General features: G+C 35.0%; 1 protein-coding gene across 5 annotated transcripts in view; it reads left to right on the forward strand.

Moving 5' to 3' along the window:
* The window catches only part of CAMSAP2 (calmodulin regulated spectrin associated protein family member 2), a 91506-nt gene that overhangs the window by 39446 nt on the left and 29008 nt on the right, over window positions 1-23052 (forward strand). For 2 of the 5 annotated variants that reach the window (XM_069789390.1, XM_069789392.1), the window contains exons 3-7: window positions 5851-6012; window positions 6671-6754; window positions 12579-12611; window positions 17330-17471; window positions 20734-20873. In XM_069789390.1, coding sequence (XP_069645491.1) covers window positions 5851-6012; window positions 6671-6754; window positions 12579-12611; window positions 17330-17471; window positions 20734-20873 — 561 coding nt within the window. Of the gene's footprint in view, window positions 1-5850; window positions 6013-6670; window positions 6755-10709; window positions 10912-12578; window positions 12612-17329; window positions 17472-20733; window positions 20874-23052 lie in introns of those variants that run through there. The other 3 variants (XM_069789393.1, XM_069789395.1, XM_069789394.1) reach the window with 2 other exon arrangements.

Here is a 23052-nt window from a genome sequence, read left to right on the forward strand (position 1 = left end):
TTTCCCTGAGCCAGAATTCTGCAATTTTCCACTCTTAGTTGAGACTTGGAATTTAGGTGGTATCTCATTATGCTAGCAGATTCATTTGAGATTTGGATTATCTAGGGGAGGGTCTTTGGGAGAGGGTGTCTGGAGGCTAAAGCTACTCAGGTTCCTCAAACTGCATTGTTTGCAGAGTCTGCAAGAAAGCTGGATTCAGAGAAGTCGGTTAGCATGGTACAGAAAGAGATACTCACAGTGCTGTAGGCACACTTTTTTGCTGCAGTTGTCATCTATGTTTAATCCCTTGCTTGCCTGCTGATCCTGTCTTTCTTTTACTCTGCATATCAGCAACTCTGTTTTTACCTGTCTTTGCTCCTTAAGTATGTGTCCTATAATGGTTACTCCATGTGATCGATACCTTCTAGCAGTTATGAATTCAGTGACTGATTTTGTGGGGATGACTTTGTCTTAGTTATTCTCTTTCTTGCTTTGTTTCTTTCTGGTTATTTTTGCTCTGTCTTGATAACAGTCAATCCATGGTAATAATCATACAAGGAAATGTAACATTGAATTAAGAACTAGTATATACTGGCAGAACATTAATGGGAGTTTCAGTTTTAATTTAAGAAATGTTACTTACAATTAGCATTAATAGATCAATTATTTTTAGGAATACACAGAACATACATTTGGAATCTTAGTGCTTACTTGTATGTAATATCTTCAGAGTAAGGTTCATCAAGCCCATGGAATTTAATCTGTACCTTACTGTTAACTGAAGTATCTGGCTCAAGTTACTGTTTCTTACTGTATTGTGAGAAGTATCTGGATCCAAAACATCTGTTTTCAGCAGGTAGAAACAGTTGGTTGCATGTATAACTATTGATACAAAGGTGATATAAATATTCTCTCAGCTAATTGTAGAGAGCTGATCTCTTCTGTTCTTTGCTCAAGTGCCTGATCCGGTGTAGGCAAAATCTTTAGGGAATTTAGTTATAAATATATGTGTTTATTGTGCAAGTAAGAACTATAGTTTGAAGATGATTTTTTTCAAAATATGACCAAATTCCTTCACAAAATTCTTGAAAAAAATTCTTGAAGCATGACCAACTTCAGTAAGAACAGAAATATATATTCCTGTTTACAAAAGCCGTATTCTGTCAAAGATCAAATCTCTTCTCCAAAACATAGTGAGACAGGGGACTCTTTTTTTCAATAAAACTCGGGGGAAAGAGTATTTATTTATTTATTTTAGCGTGAGGATAACAATTTTATCCTCTGTTTTCTTTCTGTCCCTTTCTTAAAGCACCATAGTGGAAAATGGTTTTGTCTATGATTTTCCTAAAGGGGCAGGTCAAAAGAGAACTCCTGACTTGAATATCCTTTAACGGAATATGAGAAATATCCTTAGTATTGGGTAATAATATAAGAGTTGTCTATAACGTGGTATTTTTCCATGAGTAGCTGTGTGTACAGTATCATATACATCTTTTGCTTAGTACACTTTTTAATGAAGTTGTTTGCAGTTCTCCAAAGGAGGTGGAGCTCCATAATCAAAGATTAGGCAGACAGAGAAAGCATTAGCAGTCATGCTCAGAATACTTTTTCTTCTACAGTTCAGTAAGCTTCTTACTGAACTATGCAGCAGTAGAAAATAAAGCTGTGCAACTTGCATTACAGGGCAGAAACTAACTAGTAATTACCTGAGATTGTAAAGATTAGTAAGTTACAACTCTTGTGTTCTGTGCAGGGTGTAGCTGGGAAAGACAAAACTGTGTTTGTGTCTTAGAAAATAAAATACCTCTAAGAATCTAGCCTTCTGTATTCTTTTAATATTTTGTAGCGTGCCATCTAAGACTTCAGTACTTTGCACCATTGTAGTGAAATGAAAGAATGAAAAGATTTTTTGAATTGGTTTAAACCAAACCTCTGCATAACAGTTTTGTGATAGTGTATTACTTCCTGTGTTGTACACTGCTGCTGTGTTGATCTTGATTATTTTTTAAAGATCTTTCTCTAACGGTTTTGTATTCTACTCTGTTTAATTCTGTGTTACTGATTTTTTTTATTATTATTATTTCCTCTAAAGAAATGGGTTTTTTTCAAAATCATTTGTCCTTACTCAAATATGCTGCAGTTCTTCTGGATTTGCTGACATCTTGAAGGAAGTAGCAGCATTTAGAGTACTGTCTTGGTACCAGTCATCAGCAGCTCCTGGGGAGTTCCTTCAGGCATTGTATTACAGGCTTGTCCAGAGAAGAGTCATTGCTGAGCAGCTGATCCTAGTTTCTGCCTGGCTCAGAGTGCTGTCTATATTTCCCCCTCAGATATGAAGGGTTGCTTCCTTGTGTCATAATTCAGTCATAATGGCAGATCCAACTAGTAAAAGTGACTTCCCCCATTTGCTTTTTTAGCTGTACCTAGAATATGATGTTCAGTGAGAGATGTACAAAAAATGGAACTTTATTTACTATCAGTAGAAGTTTTTAAAAATTGTTTTTTAGAGACCTTCAGCAGTTATGCTGATAAACCCTGTATTTAGAGCAGTAGAATACTATTTTTGTAGTGCGGTTTTTAATTTAGTCTTTCTTATTGAGCATAGTGAATTAAAAGATGTAAAAGAATGCAGCTTGTCTGAAAGTGGAAAAAAAACATTAGAGAGGTATGTGGAATTAAATGGTTTTCTCTTCCTTTCTGTACCCCCTTTTTAAAAAAGAACAAAACAAATACTTTAGATATAAGTTATCTTATGTGTTTCTTTGGTTGCTTGCAATTTACTGGGGGAAAAATCCATGTATGTTAATAGTTTTAATTTTTTTTATTTGTAGTGAAGAAATTATATATAAAATAAAGTTGATTTTTTGTTAACTGGGAAAAATAGAAATTTTCTAGTTTGTTTCTCACGATAAGAGATGCAAGTTGACTTGAATTCCTTTTTTTATTTAGTATGTTTTAAAAAAATCTCCTTTTTAGTGTCCTACCTGGATTATAAAGAAAATAATTTGGAGTCACTTTTGAGACTCTGAAGACGCTTGTATTTGATAGCTTGTATAAAATAGAGTTGTGATATGGATCCAGTCAGTGTGGGTAAAAGCTTATTACACTTGGTTTTGATAGTACAGAGTATTATCTAAGGTCATTCCTTTCATTTTTCCCTCTGTTTGCTTAAGTAGTTTGCAGTTCATTAATAATTTGCTAGAAACATTGAAAATGTGACTTAGCTAGCTAGTTGTAAATAATTTAATTTTCCTTAATGTATTTATAATGTATTAAGCATATTGGCAGTTCTAGCAACACTTTCATGGCTTTCTCAGTCCACTGGCAATCCACTTCATAGGCATGATCAAGTTTTACAGAGAAACTGACGATCCTGCATGGGAGGCGAAGGCTCCTAAATTCCCTGTTGGAGAGTTGCCAGTGATTGCTTTTCTTGCAGGCTGTTCTCGGAGCACAGGCACAGTAGCCATTGAACTAGTCATGGATCAACAGCTGGGGAAGATTCTGCTTCCAAACCTGCTTGGGGCTTCCTTGGTTGTCAGACCTCAACTGGAAGGCTGTGTCCTCCCTGCAGACAGGGCATGAAAACAGTCCTCTTGTGCAGCAGGCAGTCTGAGCAGCTCTGGATCAGCACAGATGACTCTTAGCACAGCTCTAGTGGTAGCACTCCGCATGAGGCCTCTCTTATGTCTGGCTGGAAAATGTGTTTTGTGCACTACCTCCTCTTAAAAAGCAAACCCATCATTTTCTTGCTCTTTTAATACGTCCATTCCATTTGGGGGGGGGGGTCTGGAAGCAGTACAAGGTTTTAACCCAGGTGCCATTCAGACTAGGCAACAAAGATATAGCAAGGAAAGACCGTTAGAGCAATGACTCCTGGATGTCAGAGACAATCCAAGTCTTCCCATCTTCCTTCCTGTTTTGCATTTGTTGAACTACCCTTCTGCAATCTGAGCTGGAAACTCCTGCAGAACAGCATGGATTTGTATGTCTGACCTAGGCTCTGCAATCCCTCACAAGGTTTTGGGACGTTAGTAGTAGTTAATGTGATACTATGTCCAAACTCCTCCTGTGTGCTGCATTGCTAGGCCAACAAAGGAGTCTTTATATCTATGTATAGAAATGCTGTATTTCACACTGGAGTGCAGCTTCCTCAGGAGGCTGGTCATGGGCAATACGCTCTGTCTTTTTCCTTCTTAAATACTTTGGCTGGCAAGAATTCAGCTCCCTAGCTCTTTCCTTCATTCACACTTAAGAGCTTGTATCAGTAGTTGTCCACTGAAGGTCTGTAAATAAATTCATAAGGCAGATGAATATGGTAAAAGGAGTTAATTCTGAGTAAGTGGCAGGAGCGAAGAGGTGCTAGTTCCTATCCTAGCTGCACTACTTATGCTAGGAGCATCATGGAGTATGTGGCAGACAGAGGGGCTCTAGGGTCACATCCAGCGTCCAAAGAGAACAGGCGTGTCCCAGGAAGGTTGGCTGTCAGGAACAGTTTTGTGACTGTCTTTAGAAGATAAAGCAAGTATAGCTTGCCTTTTTTTTTTTTTTTTTTTTTTGGTCAAACAAAGCAACTTAACTGCATTAAAATAAAATGGGTATGTGCTGCTGCTTGCTTCTGAGGGCAGCAGCATCACTTTCATTGGTGGTTACACTAAGGGCAGCACTGAGTCTGGATCTGTTCCATCTCTTTCCTGCTGAGAATTTTGGAATAAATGATGTGCGTGTATGACCTTTAACTATAAAGATTAGATAGCATATTGCTGTGTGACTCACATTGTTCATTGCTGTTCCCATGGCTGTTATAGCTACCTTGAGATGTTTACATGAATATTTTTGTATAGAATTGAACCGATGGTGTTAACAAGTGTTTGGAATCTTTGTTTGCATCATGAGCTGTGTTTAAAGGCAATGTTTTAAAAAATACTGTCTTTGGAATTTGTTCTTGTTCATGGGAAATGCTGCTTAATACTTAGAAAGCTGTTGGTGTTCTTACCATGAAGCAGAAACAAATCTGTTTAGCTGTAGCACTGCCTCTGCAAACTGCTATCATTTTCTTATTCAGTCACAAGAATCTAATGTAAATCCTGGTTGTCATCCTCTTTTTTTATGTTGGGATGTGTGTGTGTGTTCATTTGTTTGTTTTTTAATTATTGCAAACTGCAATAGCCATTGTCTTTCAATTCATAACAACACCAGGAGAAACATACCTCCACTTTTAACAGAAGCTATATTTTATTTATCAGTATATGCTTATTTTAAACCTAGTTGTACATATATAGCCGCATCTGCATAAGATAATTAGTTTACTAGAACAAAAATATTTCTATCATGTTGGTTTTTTACTTAAGATTAGTGTGTTCTTCCTGGATTATGACTTTAAAAATAGATAAACTTCCACTTATTAATGCAGCATTTTCATGATGATGAAGGTTGTTTACCAGGCAGTCTCAACTTTTATTTCCAGTACAAATAACACTGATCAGGCAGGGGCTTTTGTTTTTGCTAGGGTAACAAAGTTAAAAGATGTCTTTTAGCTCTATTAAAGGTGATGTAGTGTTTGAATCATTAAAATTGCTTATTCTTTCCATTTTCAGGTCTTTATTTTTGGTGTTAGTTTTATTACAGAAGTTACTTTAATCTGCAGTAAATTTTTTTTTTAATTAATGTCCTTGTGCTTTGTATTGCATTCTCAAATCTGTTATGTGTGGTTTTTCTTTATCTGTCTTTCATTCAAAAACTGACAACGAGACAGAAAACTTGCAGAGACCAAAACTGTAAATGCTACATGTATGTGGCTGTGTTCAGAAATGATACATAAGTGCTCTTTTGATGTGTAAACTAATTAGGTATTGCTGCTTCCCTTTGTAGAGTGCTCACTTGGCCATGATTGATACTCTTATGATGGCATATACGGTAGAGATGGTCAGTGTTGAGAAAGTGATTGCATGCACTCAGCAGTATTCGTCCTTCTTCCAAGCTACAGATCTACCTTATGACATTGAAGATGCTGTCATGTACTGGATAAACAAGGTATGAGTACTGGAAAAGCAAGCTGTGATTTTCTTTGTAGTCTACATGATTCGATTAAAGATCGGTGGGTAGGATATATATGTATGTAGGTATATCAAAACTGTGTCTACTTCAGACTGTTCCTTTATCTGCTGTGTATGGATAATAAAAAGCAAAGTTTGAAGAAATAAGCTAAACATGTTATGTGAACTAAATAAATGGGAAGTCTAAATAAAATACTATAATATACGTTACGTATGACATGTCATGTTGAGTTGCCGTGACAGCTGCTCAAGGGTCTGTTTTCAGCTCTCTAAGAGTTGTCATCTTCCTGTGTAATTTATAACCAAGGTATTCTGTTTGTATCTGAATACATCTTGCTTGGTGATCTACCTTCACTGCATAATCAAATCAAGTAACAAGGATACAGTTAATCAAATGTCATTAAGCATAATAATAAGGGACGGGTTAGTTTGTACAATGTAAAGCTAACAACTAGTGAGCCCAGACTGCATCTGAAATGGACATTTGCTGATTATACTTGATGGCTATAGTCTGAAATATTTGTTTAATCTTTTAAGTTAACTCGGTGGTAGTGATTTATACACCTTTTGAAAACTTAGAATTTCTATGATTTGTTTCATAGAACAGACCACTGAAGAAACTATTTTGTCCCTAGGTAAATGAACATTTGAAAGACATAATGGAACAGGAACAAAAACTAAAAGAGCATCACAGTGCAGAATCTGCAGGAGGTCAAAAGGTAAGTGTAGGAGTTAAAATATTTTAACCAAGAATAAGCATTTATCTGTAAGCAAAAACTACTTGCATATAGTATGTATAGGTAAATATACATTTGCAGATATTGAACTTTTAACTGCTTGTTAAAGAAAGCAAACTTTTACTATGTAGTCATTTTGTTATTTGTTTTATTGTTTCCATGAAAATATCCATTTAAATGTAACAGTAATAGAGTTGCGCTTTTTATTCCCCGTTGTCCTTTTTGACAAATAAATCTTTCATAGGGAAACATCTGTTTATGTTAGTCTTAAGGAATTTGTTAAGATTAATGAATATTTTCAAATGAATTAAAACTATAGTCAGATCTGATATGAAAAAGACCACCACATTTTTATTCATGATTTTTAATGTTTTTTCCTTGTGAATTGCATGCATCTCAAAAGAGAAATCTATATGTGGCATCATGAGAAGCATTGCTCTGGCTATGATCCAAAATACCAGTTGATTACAGGTTTTATTATATATACAATAAAAACTGATTATGTTTGATTCCTTTCCTAACAGGATTTTTTTTCCTTTTGTTTGAGCAGCTCAGTTAATTAAGTAGCACTATACCCACCAAGATACGGAAGGATAGGATTCAGTTCCAGAGTATGTAAAACTGCTTGCTTCAGAATGAGATCACTTATCCTATTGTGATATAATTATTATTGGGGAATTGATAATCGGTTTGAACACTCTTTCGTATTATCCCTGCATTTGAAAGCAGAGCAGATTTCTTAGCTACTGCAAGGCTGTAATCCTTCAGTACCCTTCCTGGTCTGTTTTCATGTGAGCAGCTGTCTCCCTTTCAATGCTACTCTGAAGCAGCTGAGGGTTACCTGGCAAGATTAGAAGTTCAGTGTCAAAAAGCATGAATGCAATGTATGTCCTTGCACTTGTGGTTTCTTTTTAAATGTAAGGAATGATGAAGGCTAATTAGTAAATATGTGACTCAGCAAAAGAAAATGGTATTTTTTACAGTAGTAGTGTGACCCTGATGCATATATCCTGATAATGGAAAATTTAATCTGTGTTAAATAGTGGTAATAGCATAGAAATCTGGAGAATAAGATGTCCTTGACAAGTTCATTTCTCAAATTTAGATAAAACATAGTAAACAGGGGGCAGGGAGATAACATGTGATCCTCTGTCCTCTAGTGATTTTTCTTTTTCCTGAAAATAATATTAGGAAGTTTTGTGTAGGTTTTTTAGGTCATTCTGAAAGCTGAGAATAATTTTTAAAATCCAAAGTGCATGAGAGTCTTAATGTGGTAAACGAGGTTATATTAAAGAGAACATTAGTATCAGAGCAATGCCATAAAATTATCTGTATTTGTAAAAATTCAGTAATATTTATTTTCACTTTTATTATAGTTTGCATTTTATATTGGCAATAGCAAGATAAAATTTTTAGTTTGTAATTTATCTTTAATGTCAGCATTCTTGAATCAACTGCTGAAAGACTTGTATAGTCTGTAACTCTGATCCCCTAAATGGACCCAGTGGAATAAAACTTTTACGTAAAAATGGTGTATGCATTTGTGGTGTTTTTCATATGAATTGTGAAGCTATAACACAGTCAGAGCCCTGCTCTGTTGGCCAATGTACAAATGCATTTGCAAAACAGCCAGCCAAATCATGCTACAGTTGCTATATCACGGAAAACTTTGCAATTAAGGCCTTTTCTTGTATACACTGAATTTTAATACCATTATCCTAGGTACATGTTATGTTATTTGCCTCAGTGTGGGATTCAGCTGCATAAATTACATTGTCAAGTAAGGTATTCTATGCCAGGGCATTGAATTAGCATAAAATCTGAGCACGGGCAAAACCTCAGGCTCCACTTGTGACCCCTAGATGTCTCTTCTGACAGTAAATTTATTGCGGATTACAGTTTATTAAAAAAAAAAAAGCCTTTAGAAAGTTAGCCATCCTTCACATTGAAGTACATGAGAAAAATGAGGATAAAACTACCTTGATAATGAGTCAAAATCTCATTTGAACATTAAAGTTTCAGTAAATACAATGATAAAATGGAATCTACTTCTAGATAATAAGTCTAGAATATGAAGTATTCAGTCAACTCTATTTTGAAGTATTTAAGGAATTTGAATTACTGAACTTTGCATGCAGGAAGGCAGCAACATACTTTCAACTGATTCAGATTGTTTAACTCAAGGTTTTGTTTGGGAAACACTGGTCTGTTCAACTGATGGCTAATTTACTCCTCTGAAATCTCAGCTATTCTTTTTGTTATATGCCTCACAATATTTCCCAAATTTCCATTTACTTTTGCTAAAGCTAATGGTGATTGCACACATGCAAGCATCTGAGATTTAGAAGCACATTAAACACTATAACCAAAACGTGTATTTCTTGACTGCGGATCATACTGAATGCTAGCTTTTCAAAGAAAACTATAATGCAGATCCATTGGATGGATCAATTGCATCAAATAAGTTGGTCAGAGTTTCTAACAGGAGTTTCTATTAAATTATGATGTGGTGCCTGTCAAGCATTTTCTAGTATTTATTTCCAGATATCCAGGTGTTTTACCCTGATTATCTGTCTCCATATTGCATCAGTCTCTGCATTCCTCTTTTTATAGCACAGAATCAGCGACATGTCCTTTTACTTTATGGCATTGACCCTACTTCATATATCTCAGCAAAGCTGTGAAATAACTGTATCTAAATTCCTATACCAAGTTTGGGTATTGCTGAAATATGTATATAATTTTTTATCTGAATACTGATTAGTGTGATTTTCTTCTTTTTTTTTTTCCCTCCATTTCATGCTATGCCTGGGTTTAGTTATTAGTATCAGTACATTTTCTTAAATTAAAAAAAGGTGGGAGGGGATTGAATTCTGCTTTTGTATTAACTAAAGGAATATTATTACATTGTTTTTCATTTTTATGGGCAATTTAAATTATGCTTCTATATGTTTATTAAGTATAGCATTTTCTGTGCTCATATTATAGTTGTAGCTTAATTCTCAGTGTCTGAATTCAATTGTTTTATTTTCTTTCTTTGATGTTTTTAAACTCCTAACTGCTGCTTGTATTTGTAAATTTAGCATGAAGGGGAATTGGAATGTTTAATTGTGCTTCTATTCTGTCTTCTACCATCCTTTTCAGGTTGGGGCTCTGTTTTGTGATTTAGGTTCTTCATATTACCAACACAGTTAGCAGTTCAAAAGGTGATGATTCCATTCTAAAATTTAAGAAACTTTGCAATCTGCCTTCTGCGCTAGCCAAACACCTTTAGATATTTAAGTTTCAGAGTTTCTGAGGTGTGGTCAGGCTTTGAACCTGGTGTAAATTTAAATTAACAATACCTCTTCTGCTGATTTAGAGAGGTGGCCAGACAAACCTGGGAAGAATAGATCATTCTAGTCATTAGCAAAAGCTTTTCTTTAGTTTTAATTTCTGGCCAAGAAGCAGCAAAGTTATGTACCTAACAGTGAAACAAAGTTAATGAGTAGACTTTTTAATTATTTTATAATTTTCTCCTGTGATAAATTCATAACTTTATCAATAGTGAAAAATAATCTCAGCATAATCCTCAAGCCTGCCAAATTAATGCTTTACTATCTTCTTACAAATCTGTGGTGAACCTTTTTGCCATAAATAGTAAATCTCAACATTTCTGAAAATTCTAAGTGTCATATACACAGATTAATGATACAACTGATAAAATTTACCTGTTTTCTACTTCTGGATAGATAAAAACAGTATTAAGAGATTGCTTTTGTTTTCCTTCACTTTCTTCTACTGCTAGTTTCCTGTAGAAGATAAGAGAGGAAGGAGTACGTATGATTTTTAGTTGCAGGTAGTCCTCTGTGGATCTTGATCAGCTGGTGATTTGTGGTAACCTCGTCTTTTTCTGGTAGAGTCTCTGCATCTTCTTTCAGAATTGGGATTTCAAGTTTTGTAGTGAATAGCTTTGGTTTTCAGGCCTCCATTGAATAATATGTAGTGAACGTATGGTTGCACTGGTTAAACTACTGATTTTCAATGTAGTCAAAGCTTTCTCAAAAACTGTTATTTTTCCATCTGCTTTTGTGATTTAGACTAAATCAGTCTTAACAGATTTAAGCCAAATCAATGCAAATCCTATGAGAGAAACAAATGTGAGTATTCACCCAAAGACCTAAATTCTTTAATTATTTTTTTTAATTAAACAGTGCAACATTTTGCGTGAAGGTAAAACACTAATGCTATAGTTCCACTTTCAATTTAATGTGTCATAAATCCACACTGCTAGCAAAAGCTAACCTGTCAAGAAAATAAGTTTGCAGCAGGATCAGCTTCTTGATCCAATTAATGCAATTAATGCACAGCTGCATGAACACAAATGATGGTGCAAGGAAGACAGCAGAAACAAGTATTTAATGAATGGCATGACTACCATTTTTTGGCACCGTAGGATGAATTTATACTGAGTTAAATTCATAGTCGTGTTTAAAACTTTTTGTTAGGGGGATTAAACAATCTTGTAAAACTGTAAGACCCCAACCTGAGGGACTGTTCTGTTCTTTTGGGTTTTGTTTAGTTTTGTGGTTGTTTTTATTCGTGTTTGGTTTGGGGTATTTTGTTTTATTGGGGGGGGGGGGGGGGTGTTTTGGGTTTTTTTTAAACATTGGGAGAGGTCAGTCAGTATTCTCTACTCAGTTTGGTTTTTTTAGTAACTGATTATTGATAAGTTCCAGGGAAAAAAGCTTATTCCTGTTGATAGAAAGTGCCAATTCAACAGCCACTGAATTCCCATTATGTTGTCCAAGAGATTTCAACTTTTGTTTATCTCTTTTCCTTAAGTGCCTTTACAAAGTACATATTTATAGATCTTACAGTATGTTTGAATTTAAAATTGATTATCTTCAGTCTTTCAGACTCTTGAAGCATATTCATAGTAGTCTCAACCATGGTTTCAGCCAAGTGGACAAATAAAAACATATATTGGATTGCTAGTTTTGAGTTCAGTGAATAGAGTTACAGAAAAATTTGCTAACTTCAGTGTGCTTAGGATTAAGCTTTTAGGTCAAATTTTATATTTGTAAAACTTTTTCTTTATAATTTGGTGTTGTGGTTTTTGATCATGTATGAGTTAGAATTGTATGTATTGGTTCTGATAATTTTTCTGCCAGTAGCCAAAACTCCATGTACATTTCAGGTCATTGCACATCATGCAGCTGATGCTAATGTGATTTGTCATTGCAAAAATATAACTGCCTGCATCTCTTGTTATTCTGAAAACTGTCATATGATTGTTTAAAAATATTGTTAAATGTTATAACTGTTTGGCTTGAAGTAACTAATGCAAACTTCACTGCAATTGGTTGTACTGTACTACAGTGTGTTTATACCTTTTTTTCATTGCTTTAGCTTCCCTGCTTCCCCATGTGTGCTGCTGGAGTTCATTTTGATACTTGTGGTATCATGACTTCAAGTCTCAAATGAATTCTTCAGTCGGATTGCATATGTAGAGTACAATTAGATGTGTGAAAGCATTAAATAAAACTGCATCTATCTGACAATCTTACCTGTTCATGTGGGAAAATTATGATGTTGATCTACAAAGACTGCAGACATATTTCTCCAGTGTTATTTCTGCTAATTAGTTCAATATGTGGAGGTTACAGTGCACTGATGCTTACCATTAAATTATAATTCACTGTTATACAAAACTGAGAATGTTAAAGAAAATTGCTTTGTAAAATTAATTATGAAATCTGATAAATTGTTCCTTTTTTTCTTTGCTTTTTGCTTTTATTCTTTTTTCCTACTGCTTCCTCTGAAGTCTCCTACCAAATGGTTTTGGAAACTGGTTCCTGTAAGTTTGCTCAACTGCTTTACTTTGATCAAAGAGCTTATTTTGGGAATGGCTTTTTCCATGTCATGCTGGTCTAATCATTAATTTCATTTATCTCTACAAGATAATTTTATAAGAAATTGCTCTGCAAAGGTGTGCATAAAATAGAAGCTTATTTTGCAACGTAATCTGTGCAAAATGTAAGATGTGATGCTGGATAAGGAATTACGTTTCAAGCAGTAAAATACTCTGTGGGTTTGTATAAGACAGTGCTACCTGTTATTAACTACTGTGAAATGATCAGGTTTTTTGCAAACTTATGCTATCTCATACTGACTCTCTTTTTAAAAGAGACTTGCAGAAATAGTTTTTGATTGTTGATGCTACATGGAATCTGAATTTTTCTGATTTATTTTAACAATATGCAATCATTATTCCATTTGTCTAGAATTCCATAATTTTTCAGCAGTTTTAAGACTGCTGTTCATCTCTCCACACACAAAGTAACCAAAAGCAGTCTACTTTTAGTGAGACTGTAATTTTACTAAAAGCAATAAAAAGTAACTGTTCAGGTCTGCAATAATAATAAAGTTTGTTTTCTCTGTGCTGTGTTACCTTGGGATTATCATTACTTTCCTTATATAGTAATTCACCCCTGAAATGCATTCAGATTGTTTATTCTTGTCGTGGTTTAACCCCAGCCAGCAACTATGCACTATGCAGCTGCTCACTCACTACCCCCCACCCAGTGGGATGGGGGAGAAAATCGGGAAAAGAAGTAAAACTCGTGGGTTGACATAAGAACAGTTTAGTAGAACAGAAAAGAAGAAACTAATAATGATAACACTAATAAAATGACAACAGCAGTAATAAAAGGATTGGAATGTACAAATGATGCGCAGGGCAATTACTCGCTACCTGCCAACTGACACCCAGCTAGTCCCCGAGTGGCGATTCCCCGCCCCCACTCCCCAGTTCCTATACTAGATGTGACATCCCATGGTATGGAATACCCCGTTGGCCAGTTTGGGTCAGCTGCCCTGGCTGTGTCCCCTCCCAACTTCTTGTGCCCCTCCAGCTTTCTCGCTGGCTGGGCATGAGAAGCTGAAAAATCCTTGACTCTAGTCTAAACACTACTGAGCAACAACTGAAAACATCAGTGTTATCAACATTCTTCACATACTGAACTCAAAACATAGCACTGTACCAGCTATTAGGAAGACAGTTAACTCTATCCCAGCTGAAACCAGGACAATTCTACAACAGGTTTGGCTTGGGAACAAAATAGTCAGTTGTTTAGGTATGTGCAGAATTGCATACTTCTGGTCTGAATTCCAAAGAACTAATTCTGATCTAGCTTTGATCTAAGCATTACCAAATAACTGATCTAGCAGGCCCTCAGATATTCGTTGTCATACCTAGTAAAAGATTGTTCATACACTGCAAAGAGAATTAAAAAATAACAAGGGAGTTGCATGTAGGCAACAACAAAAATTACTTGGCATCTGGAAAACCAGTTTAAAAGTACTGTCTTCAGCAGACTAATCAGTTTTCAAATTCATAACAGTTTATGCTATCCAGGCAATTTCTCTATAATGTTATTACAGTTGTGACACACAAATACACTGCTCTTCACACTATAGTCCTTTAATTTTGTTCTGGAGTTAAGATAGTGTAATTAAATGGAGGGAATAATGCAGAAAAAAAGAACTGTCTGTGATGAGAAATTTAAGCACATTTTATTCTTTTTGTCTCACTGGTACAAAATAAGGTGGCTACTTAAAAGCAGTTTCAGAATATGTTTTTGTTCTATTTTTGCCTAAGGTGTTAGTTTACTAATGATTCTCTTCCATTGCATAAAAATGATACTTAAATATAAAATGTTCAATGTATTGAAAAGCCAGCTCCAGTTTGCCTGCCAGTTGTCCATAAACAACCTGAAGTAGTGGTATTTATGTTACTTTGAGCTTGTTAGTTTAGTAAAGACACAGTTGAAACCCAAGTGCTACTGATAATATAGTAGGATGGCAGTGGCCCAAGCTGCTCTAACAGTTCAACCAGTCTTCTGATCTTTTCCCTTTACATAGAGCAAGCGTTTCGTAGTGAGATGGATATTCCTGAGCATACAGGCAGCTGAAAACTTACTTTAGGAAGTAAATTTATAACGTTATCAACTGTATAGTAAACACATAAGAGCATTCATTATTAATGATGAACTCAGAATACACGTGAGTACTTATGACAGAGTAGCTGGTGTGCTGTAGATTCATCTTTAGCTGACCTTCTTTATGTGCATATGTCTCAATTATACCTAGACTTGTTTAAGTGGAATAAGCTCAGAGATGCTAAATCAGGCTGGTTTAGGATCTCAGAAACAAGATGCTTGCATTAACACTTAAGTTTAAATTAGCGCTAGAGCTTTATAATAAATGTAGAGGTTCATCTTTTGCATTATTGCATCCATATTCACATAGCAACTGATGTGAAGAGTTTCTTCAAATGGAAGTTTGTTAAAAACACAGTGCAATTACCAGTGTCTTATTTTTCAGTATAATTTCTTTTATCTTTTCAACAAATTGAAACATGATGCCTGTTATACCCTATTGAACCTAGCATATCAGGTTATATACGTATATTTTTCCTGCAGTAATGTGCCTGGCATACTCTCTACAATGAATTAAGTCCACTTTTAGGTCCACTTTAATGATATGACACAGCTTCCAGCACCTGTGGGGAACTGTTCATAAGGTCAGTGAAGTCATCATTAAAGTGACAGTAGACTTTTTCACAGGATTTACTGTGCAATACCACTGTATTATCAATTTCAGATGTTTTTTAACACTCCCATTAAGAAGATGCTATTTAAAAGATTATACAAATTACACAGGGCTTGTTGGACTATGATGTTAGAGTCCGTCTGTATCCTTTATCTTTTACCATTATTCCATAATCAAATTGTAGTATTTCATAGACTTAATTTCAGTCATTTTGAGAAGGCAGTACATGAACATATCAATATGGTATTTGAAACTTACAGGATTTTCATCATGGTGGGTCATTGGAGTGCCATAGAGCAAAAACGAGCAAACTTTAACTGCAAGCATAATTGGCCTGCATTAGAAATAGTAGGGACTATTACTAATGTGAGGAAAAGTATTAATAATGCACGAACACTAACATAATTTTGTTTGGTGTTAGTATTTCCTATAGCATGCAAAAATGGCGTTTTCATTTCTATGTAGTATACTTGGCACACAAATACCAGTACATTTCAAGTATGAAGTAAAGAGTAACTCTCAGGGGTTTTTTACACATTAATTGCTTAAAGTATAAGTTCTCTAGGCCAAATCCAAGCCCTTTATTTTTCTAGAATTGATGTTTCTGCTGTTGCCAGATTAGACTCATAGTTCTTGGGCCAGTTAGAGGATACTGACATTCACTAAAGATAATCCCATATGATCCTTGACAGAAATCCAGTGACAATAAGCATAGCTTTCAGGCTTAGTCTGTGGTTCCACAGACTTTTTTGCCAGCAAAGCTAGCTTAAACAATTCCCATCCCACCCATAAAACCTCCAGCCCTGCCCACTCATTCACTGCAGAAACAAAGGAGGAGAGAGATGTTGTAGCTGTATCAATGGTCTTACCTTGCAGACCCATCAGCAATTGCTCCAGCACAGCCAAAAGGCGGAGAGTAGGAGATAGGAACTGTCAGCTTCAGCTTTGCTGGGAGCAGTAACATCCACGAAGACTTCTCAGAGTCCCTATATGGAAACTTCCAGTTTAGTGTGTATAGATGAATGAAAATAGTGTAAAATTAACTCAGAAACACTCTTGGCCTCATAAGTAGTTCTGTGATACAAATGGAAAAGTAATCCTTCAGTACTGTTATAAGAATAAGTCTTAGTAAATAATAGTAACAAATTAAAGTCTGTATCATGTTCTTCCACTTCCATTTGTTTTCCCAGGAAGAAGTGAAAAGAAACTAAGAATGATGAATACCAATTTTTTTTAAGTAAGCCCCCTCCCCCCCCCCCCCAAATGAAACTCATGAAAAATACATTCATTGCAGAGAAATGCTATCTGGGTATTCTGAACTAATGATCTCTTTATACACTGAGTTATTTTTCAAAATGTTTCCTTTTATAACTGAGCCACTGTGTGGTCATAACACTTGACCATTAATGTTTCTCTGTGTTTATGACTGCTTATAGTGACACATGCTAGTAATAAAAATGGAGTTGATCAAATGCAGATTTCCTTGTTCCTGAACTTGCCATTAAGTCAGTTACAAGAATGAGATTTTGGGCTAGATTCTTAGGTATGTTAACTTCACAAGAGTTATCTGACTTGCCAGTAAACTGAAGTTAAACCACCTAAGGATTTGTCTCGTGTTTACACACAGATTGTTTCTGATTGTATAACAATGAGTGTTGAATGTTAATTAAGGTATATGATGTTATTTAATTCAGCATGCTATACAGAGATCATGAAAAATTCGTAGTTTTGAAGGAAAGACTCAATATTAGCATTGTAGGTTCCTTTCCTCTTAGATGTTATTTATGCTATTCAAAATGGGGCATGACGTGAATAGTTTTAAGAAATTTAACATTGAGATTATTCAGCTATTTATTGAAGACTGCTATTTCACTAATAGCGTGTAAAACCTACAGTATGAATCTGTTTCTTCATCTGTTTCAGAACCTTTGTCTCTCTAAATTTCTTCATTTTATGTTGTAGGCTCGTTACAGGAAGGAGCAAACATTGCTTAAACAGCTGCCCTGCATTCCATTGGTGGAGAATCTGCTGAAAGATGGTACAGATGGTTGTGCTCTAGCAGCCCTGATCCACTTCTATTGTCCAGATATCGTTAAACTGGAGGGTATGTCTAACATGTCTCTCAACTTGTAAACATATGTACATAAAAGTTAAAATGTCTGTGTTTGATAACTATGTGAAGGAAGGTGCTTAAATATGATATATAAGAGGCATAATTTGAGTGTGGTGGGTCTAATTATTAACTTTGTGCCTATTTATTTTTACATTTAAATAAAAGGAACCAAGGTGTTTTTCCATGTTGTGCTTACTTCTATGTTATCAGTTAAAATAAACATACTAAGATGTATTACAGATCTGACTGTGGCAACACATTTGCCTTTGTGCTATGAAACTTGAAACCACCTGGAAAACAATTATTCTTGAAGCTGCATAATTGCTTTCTTGTGAATCTGAGCAGTTATAGATATAAAATGTGGAAGAGGTTAGAGTGAGTCAAACTCTGTATAGCTGCACTGCATGGCAAATAGTTGCTCTGTGTTCTGGGCTTTTATTTCACCTGATAGTTACCTATATCACTTACAGAGTAGACAAAAATATGTAGTCCAGAATGTATTGGTGTCACACTGTTCTGTAATACCAGTTGTCTGTGTTGATGAGCAGCGTCATCTTGTTCTTTTGCTCAGTGGCCTGGTTGAAGTCACATCTTCCTCTTGGCAAGTAAGAGCCTTGTGTAGTTGTAAAATGTCTTGGCAGCTAACACCCATTATTTTCTGCCTGTGTTCTGTCCATGATACCTTTGATGTCGTGGGAACACTTATCCAGAATCATTCTGAGAAATCCAGCAATACAAACAAGGGTATAAAGTTTGCTAAGGACTGAAATCTGGAATTCATGTACACAACCACTTTATAGGAAGCTTCCAGCACAGTAGGTGTTGGAAGATGAAAGACACTGATGCATGCATTCACCATTCTTCTTCAGCTTGTGAATTTTGAAAAATAACAACTTTCAATTTACATAAATGTTGCAGCCAAACATATATTATTGTATGCAATTAGGGAAGAGTTAAAACTTGACTAGTGTTGAATGGGGGTAACACCTAGTTTCTTCTTACTGTTTTAGCGTGGCTGAAAATACAGACAGTCCAAAAGATCTTTTATAACCTCTGTGACCACATATATACTTACCAGCAGATCCTTCCAGCATCTGACTTTAAACAAGACGAGATACATGTTGTCTTTGTAACTTTAGTTTTAATGTTCTTGTTAGGTGTCCTGACATCATCTTCCCTAAAGATATATAAATGTGTGTGTCATTGTCTCAGAAGCAAATTCAAAGGTACTCTGAAGCGACTAGAAGCACTCTAAAAAGACTTTGCCCGTGATCCCTGTATTTAATAGTATAACTTTTGATGCATGTTAAATTCACTGAGATTTGGTTCTGTATTGGAACTAAGGAAGGCAGGTAACAAAAATTCATATGCAAAAATGCTTAAAAATGCATTAGCAGAAAAGAAAAAAAATATTAATCTGGAGTTCTCTGTAGTCTAAAATAGATTGTTTCTTCTCGTTCAGACTTTATTTAACTTTTAAATCTAGGTTTTCTTCAAGGAATACAGGACTAGAAAGGACTCCCTATGTCAATGAGTCAAGAAATTGGCTATTGTATGAAATTATATAATCCCGTAAAGGAATTATCATGTTCTGTCTTAAAATCGTCTAGCTCTTTAAAATCCGTATTCTTCTTACCCACTGTTGCAGAGCTCCATTTTTCACATTTTAAATCATATTCTTCTTTTCTACCTAAATGTTGTTGTAGCCTCTCTGCATGCCTTTGTTGTTCTTCCAGCAGTGCCCTTTGGCTTGAATAGCTTCTCCTAATCTGATGTCTACCTTTTTGATATATTTTCTTTCTCTTGTTTTGCCCAGGCTACTGAACCAAGCCTTTTCAGTCTTCCCTTCTGAAGTGGATTTCCATTCTCATTATTATCCTTGATAGTCTTCCTCTGCAACTAGTCCAGTTTTGGTTCATCTTTCTTGAATATGGGTGGTTGTAATTGTGCACAGGAATCCAGATTGGCATCTTGTTACTGCTTTGTACAGTGCCACTACGGGAAATAAATTTTCTGATACATTTTAACATCATGTTTGCTATTTTCAAAGCTCGTAAACATCTTTACATTGGCTAATACACGATACCTTCCTACACTATATCATTTTCAACCAGTGAATCACATTATAATTGTATTAGATCCAAATGCATGACTTTGCATTTTGCATTACTAAATTTAATACCATTTCAGTAAGTTTAGTCAAACATTTTTTTCCATTGATCATCATCTGTGGGGTTGGGATGATGGAATATGTCTGATTTCTTCAAGGTGGGAGTCCTTATCCTGCTAGCATCAAAGTAGATTCCTTGTTTGAAGAAACCTCTTATCCTAAACAATTTAAAACTTATGTGGAACTCTGTCATACAGTGTTGCTTTAGAAATTAAATCTGATGCATGCTCTGGAAGTATATTTAACTTTCTTTTATGCAGTCCTTCTTCTTACAAGGACCCCCCCTTTCCCCCTTCCTCCCCCCCCTTCCTTCCCCCCCCCCCCTTTTTTTTTTTGAAAGTTGTTATTGCTGCTTAATTTTCCAAGAAGCAGTCACAAAAAGAAAACAGGTGGTTAGCTGGGCGTAAATAGTATTCAGAGAATACTCTACAACTACACTAGTCTGTTCACTGCTACCACTGCTTTGTCTTTAAATAGCACTTTCAAACAGAGAGTAGTAATTCATATATCAGAGGCTTCAGATCCTTGTAAAATCTCATATCAAACATGTAAATCTACAAAAATAATACATAAGACTGAACTGATGCTGGTTTTTTTGGAAGGTTTGGGGTTAATAGCATTAAAATGTACTCTCAGATCCCTATGCAAAGACAAAGAACTAGTATGTGTGGAGAACTTTGTGAAAAAGCATATGTTTCTTGCTGCTATTGCTGATAGAAAATCTAGTTGAAAAAAATGTATATTAGTGATTAAAAATGGGGGTTTTTATATGGAAATAGCAGGAGTTAGAGCGTAACTTCCATTTTCACAAAAGGCAAAGCAGAAAAAAATAAACTTGTCAAAAGTGGAAAAACAAAATTCATGTTTAGGAAAATGTCTAAAGATATAAAACTGCAAAGAGAAAATGTAGAGTCGTCACTGCTTAAGTTTCTAAAATAGAAAAATAAAAGCCTTCTGGGGAGGGGGGCAGAGAATCAAATCTGAATTGGTCCAGAAAATGCTCCAGAATCCAGCAAAGCAAAGAGCACTTTTTTTGCAAATCTGTAACCAAATCTAATCTTTGCTTCTATTCTTCCTTTTTAGATATTTGTTTGAAAGAGACGATGTCTTTGGCTGACAGTCTGTATAATCTACAATTGATTCAAGAATTTTGTCAGGAATACCTTAACCAGTGTTGCCATTTCAGTCTTGAGGATATGCTCTACGCAGCTTCTTCAATAAAGGTAAAAATAAATAAAAATGCAAGCAGTGTCCACAGGACTGTTTTGCTAATGATATATTTAGCCTTTTTTTTGTCTGCTGCTATTTGAAAAATCAGTTTGCATCTCTTGTGGTATAGCATGCAACACAAATTTCAGTAGCATGTAAAACCACTTTCTTTTGGCAGTTACGTTGTTCTAGTAATTTCAAGTATTTTTTAAAAAGCACTTGTGAAAGTATTTATAAAATCTTTGATTTTATGCAAAACTATTTCACACTTTATCTTATTAATTATTAGTTAAAGCATGTAATCTGTGATAGTTCTGTTAAAATGTAATAGTGATCTACATTAGCTTAAATTTTTTAAGGCTTTAACAAAATGACAAAATATTGAAGAGTTATTTATGGAATTATTACTCACCTTTCTTACTTGTTTCTGTGTACGCAATAATTTTGTGGGTATTAACTGTAAAGCTTTTTCACTTTTGTAAAAGTGCAAACTTCTGAGTTAATGTCATTGAAAAAATCTAATGGGTTTATGCCTGGAACACAAGCAGGAACGCAATTGCAACATATACAGTTCTTTTAATAAGCAATTAAGCGTTTTCGGTCATTCTAAGATTGTGCTCTTTTAGAAGGAGGAAAAAAAGGTTTTGCTTATTCTATCATTTTTTAAGCCGGTGTGGAAAGACAAGGAGTAATCAAGTTATTTCTTGGCTAACTGTAACTATAATTTTTCATTCTTGTGTTTCTCTAAGACTTTCTTCTATATAAAATGCTCTTCGTTTGTTTAAGATTCTTGTTGGCCTGCCTTTAGGGAATTAAATATTATTTTTATGGAGTCAGCATATCCATTGCATATGGGATGTAATTGGTTTCTAAATATCTCAGTCATTTCACTGTTTTTTATGATCTTTATAGCAGTCTCACAAGCTGAGTCACAGAGGCCAGAGCCTGAATACAGCTTTGTTGTCTCCTTTAGGGTTGAACCCAATACTTTTCAAATAAGTAATGAGCTGCCAGGGTGAGTAAGGGCAGTAGGACTTAAGTCTAGACTACTTAGCTGTTGCTGTTTTATTTTGTGTATGCAAAGTTGTTTAGTGACTGCTTTCAGTCAGCTTTTGGTGGTTTTAAATTTCAGATACAGTAATGTACCTACATACTTGTAAAAAACCTGCTGCATTGCAGTCTCTCTTGTCTGTAGTTTCCCAACATACGGTCCTACAACCATATTCAATGATCTTGAGTGGGACTCCTTCACAGCATTTTGATTTTTTCTCTCTGCTTACAGATATATGTAAAAAATAAATAAATGGATTTTATTATTCTTCGGTTTCATTTGTGACAATTAATACCATTTTTTATAGGAATGGTTTGAATTATTTCTCAAGCCAGTATGCACTGTGAAGCTTCAATTTTAAAAAAAGTAACTATATTAAATATTTTGTCAATATCCCAATGCATCAGACTTTACACTTTTAAAATGCTACAGACTTAGTAATTTTGCTGTTTCTGAACACTGTTTTTAGAGAGGATTTAGAGTTCTTTCAAAGATTTAGAGTATTTCTAGAACTGAGCCCTTTTGTGATCATGTTTTTACAAGTTGCTGTGGTGTGGTTACTTATTTACATGTAAATGCTACAAAGACAGGCTGCCAAGTTTTTCTTCTAAAACTTGGCACAGAAACTTTGGCTAGTGCTATAAACGCTGTTTTTCCAGTGTTAAGAATTAATTTGCTTTCAAAATAAATTCACAGTTAAAGGAGCTCTTTCTTAGTTTTCCAGTGCATCTGATTAGAGTAAGTTTTAATAAATGTACATAGTCTCCAAAGAATTTTATTGTCACTTTGAAAAAACTTGTATTGTAAATGGATATTTTAAATATTACACATTGAATTAAACTGGTTAGTAGCAGTCACCATTATCTCAGTCTATAAAATTTATGTAGTATCAGGGTTTAGGATTTACAGAAGCATGTGTCTTTGTTTCAGGTGTCTGTTAATCAGCAAAAATTTCTATTTGTTTTCAGGGTGACTCATACTGCACAGTAGGTGGCACTATGCTTTTGATTAAAAGTCTGTGACATTCATAGTGCTGACAGAAAGAATAAAAAGAACCAAACTGCTGATATGTTGGAAAAAGCCTCAAGAAAAAAATTATGGCTGAGTTTTGGGAATGACAATACTGTGCCTTGTGTGGTCCT

The sequence above is a fragment of the Haliaeetus albicilla genome, chromosome 8 (assembly GCF_947461875.1).
Source record: "Haliaeetus albicilla chromosome 8, bHalAlb1.1, whole genome shotgun sequence".
In the NCBI taxonomy this organism is placed as follows: Eukaryota; Metazoa; Chordata; class Aves; order Accipitriformes; family Accipitridae; genus Haliaeetus; species Haliaeetus albicilla.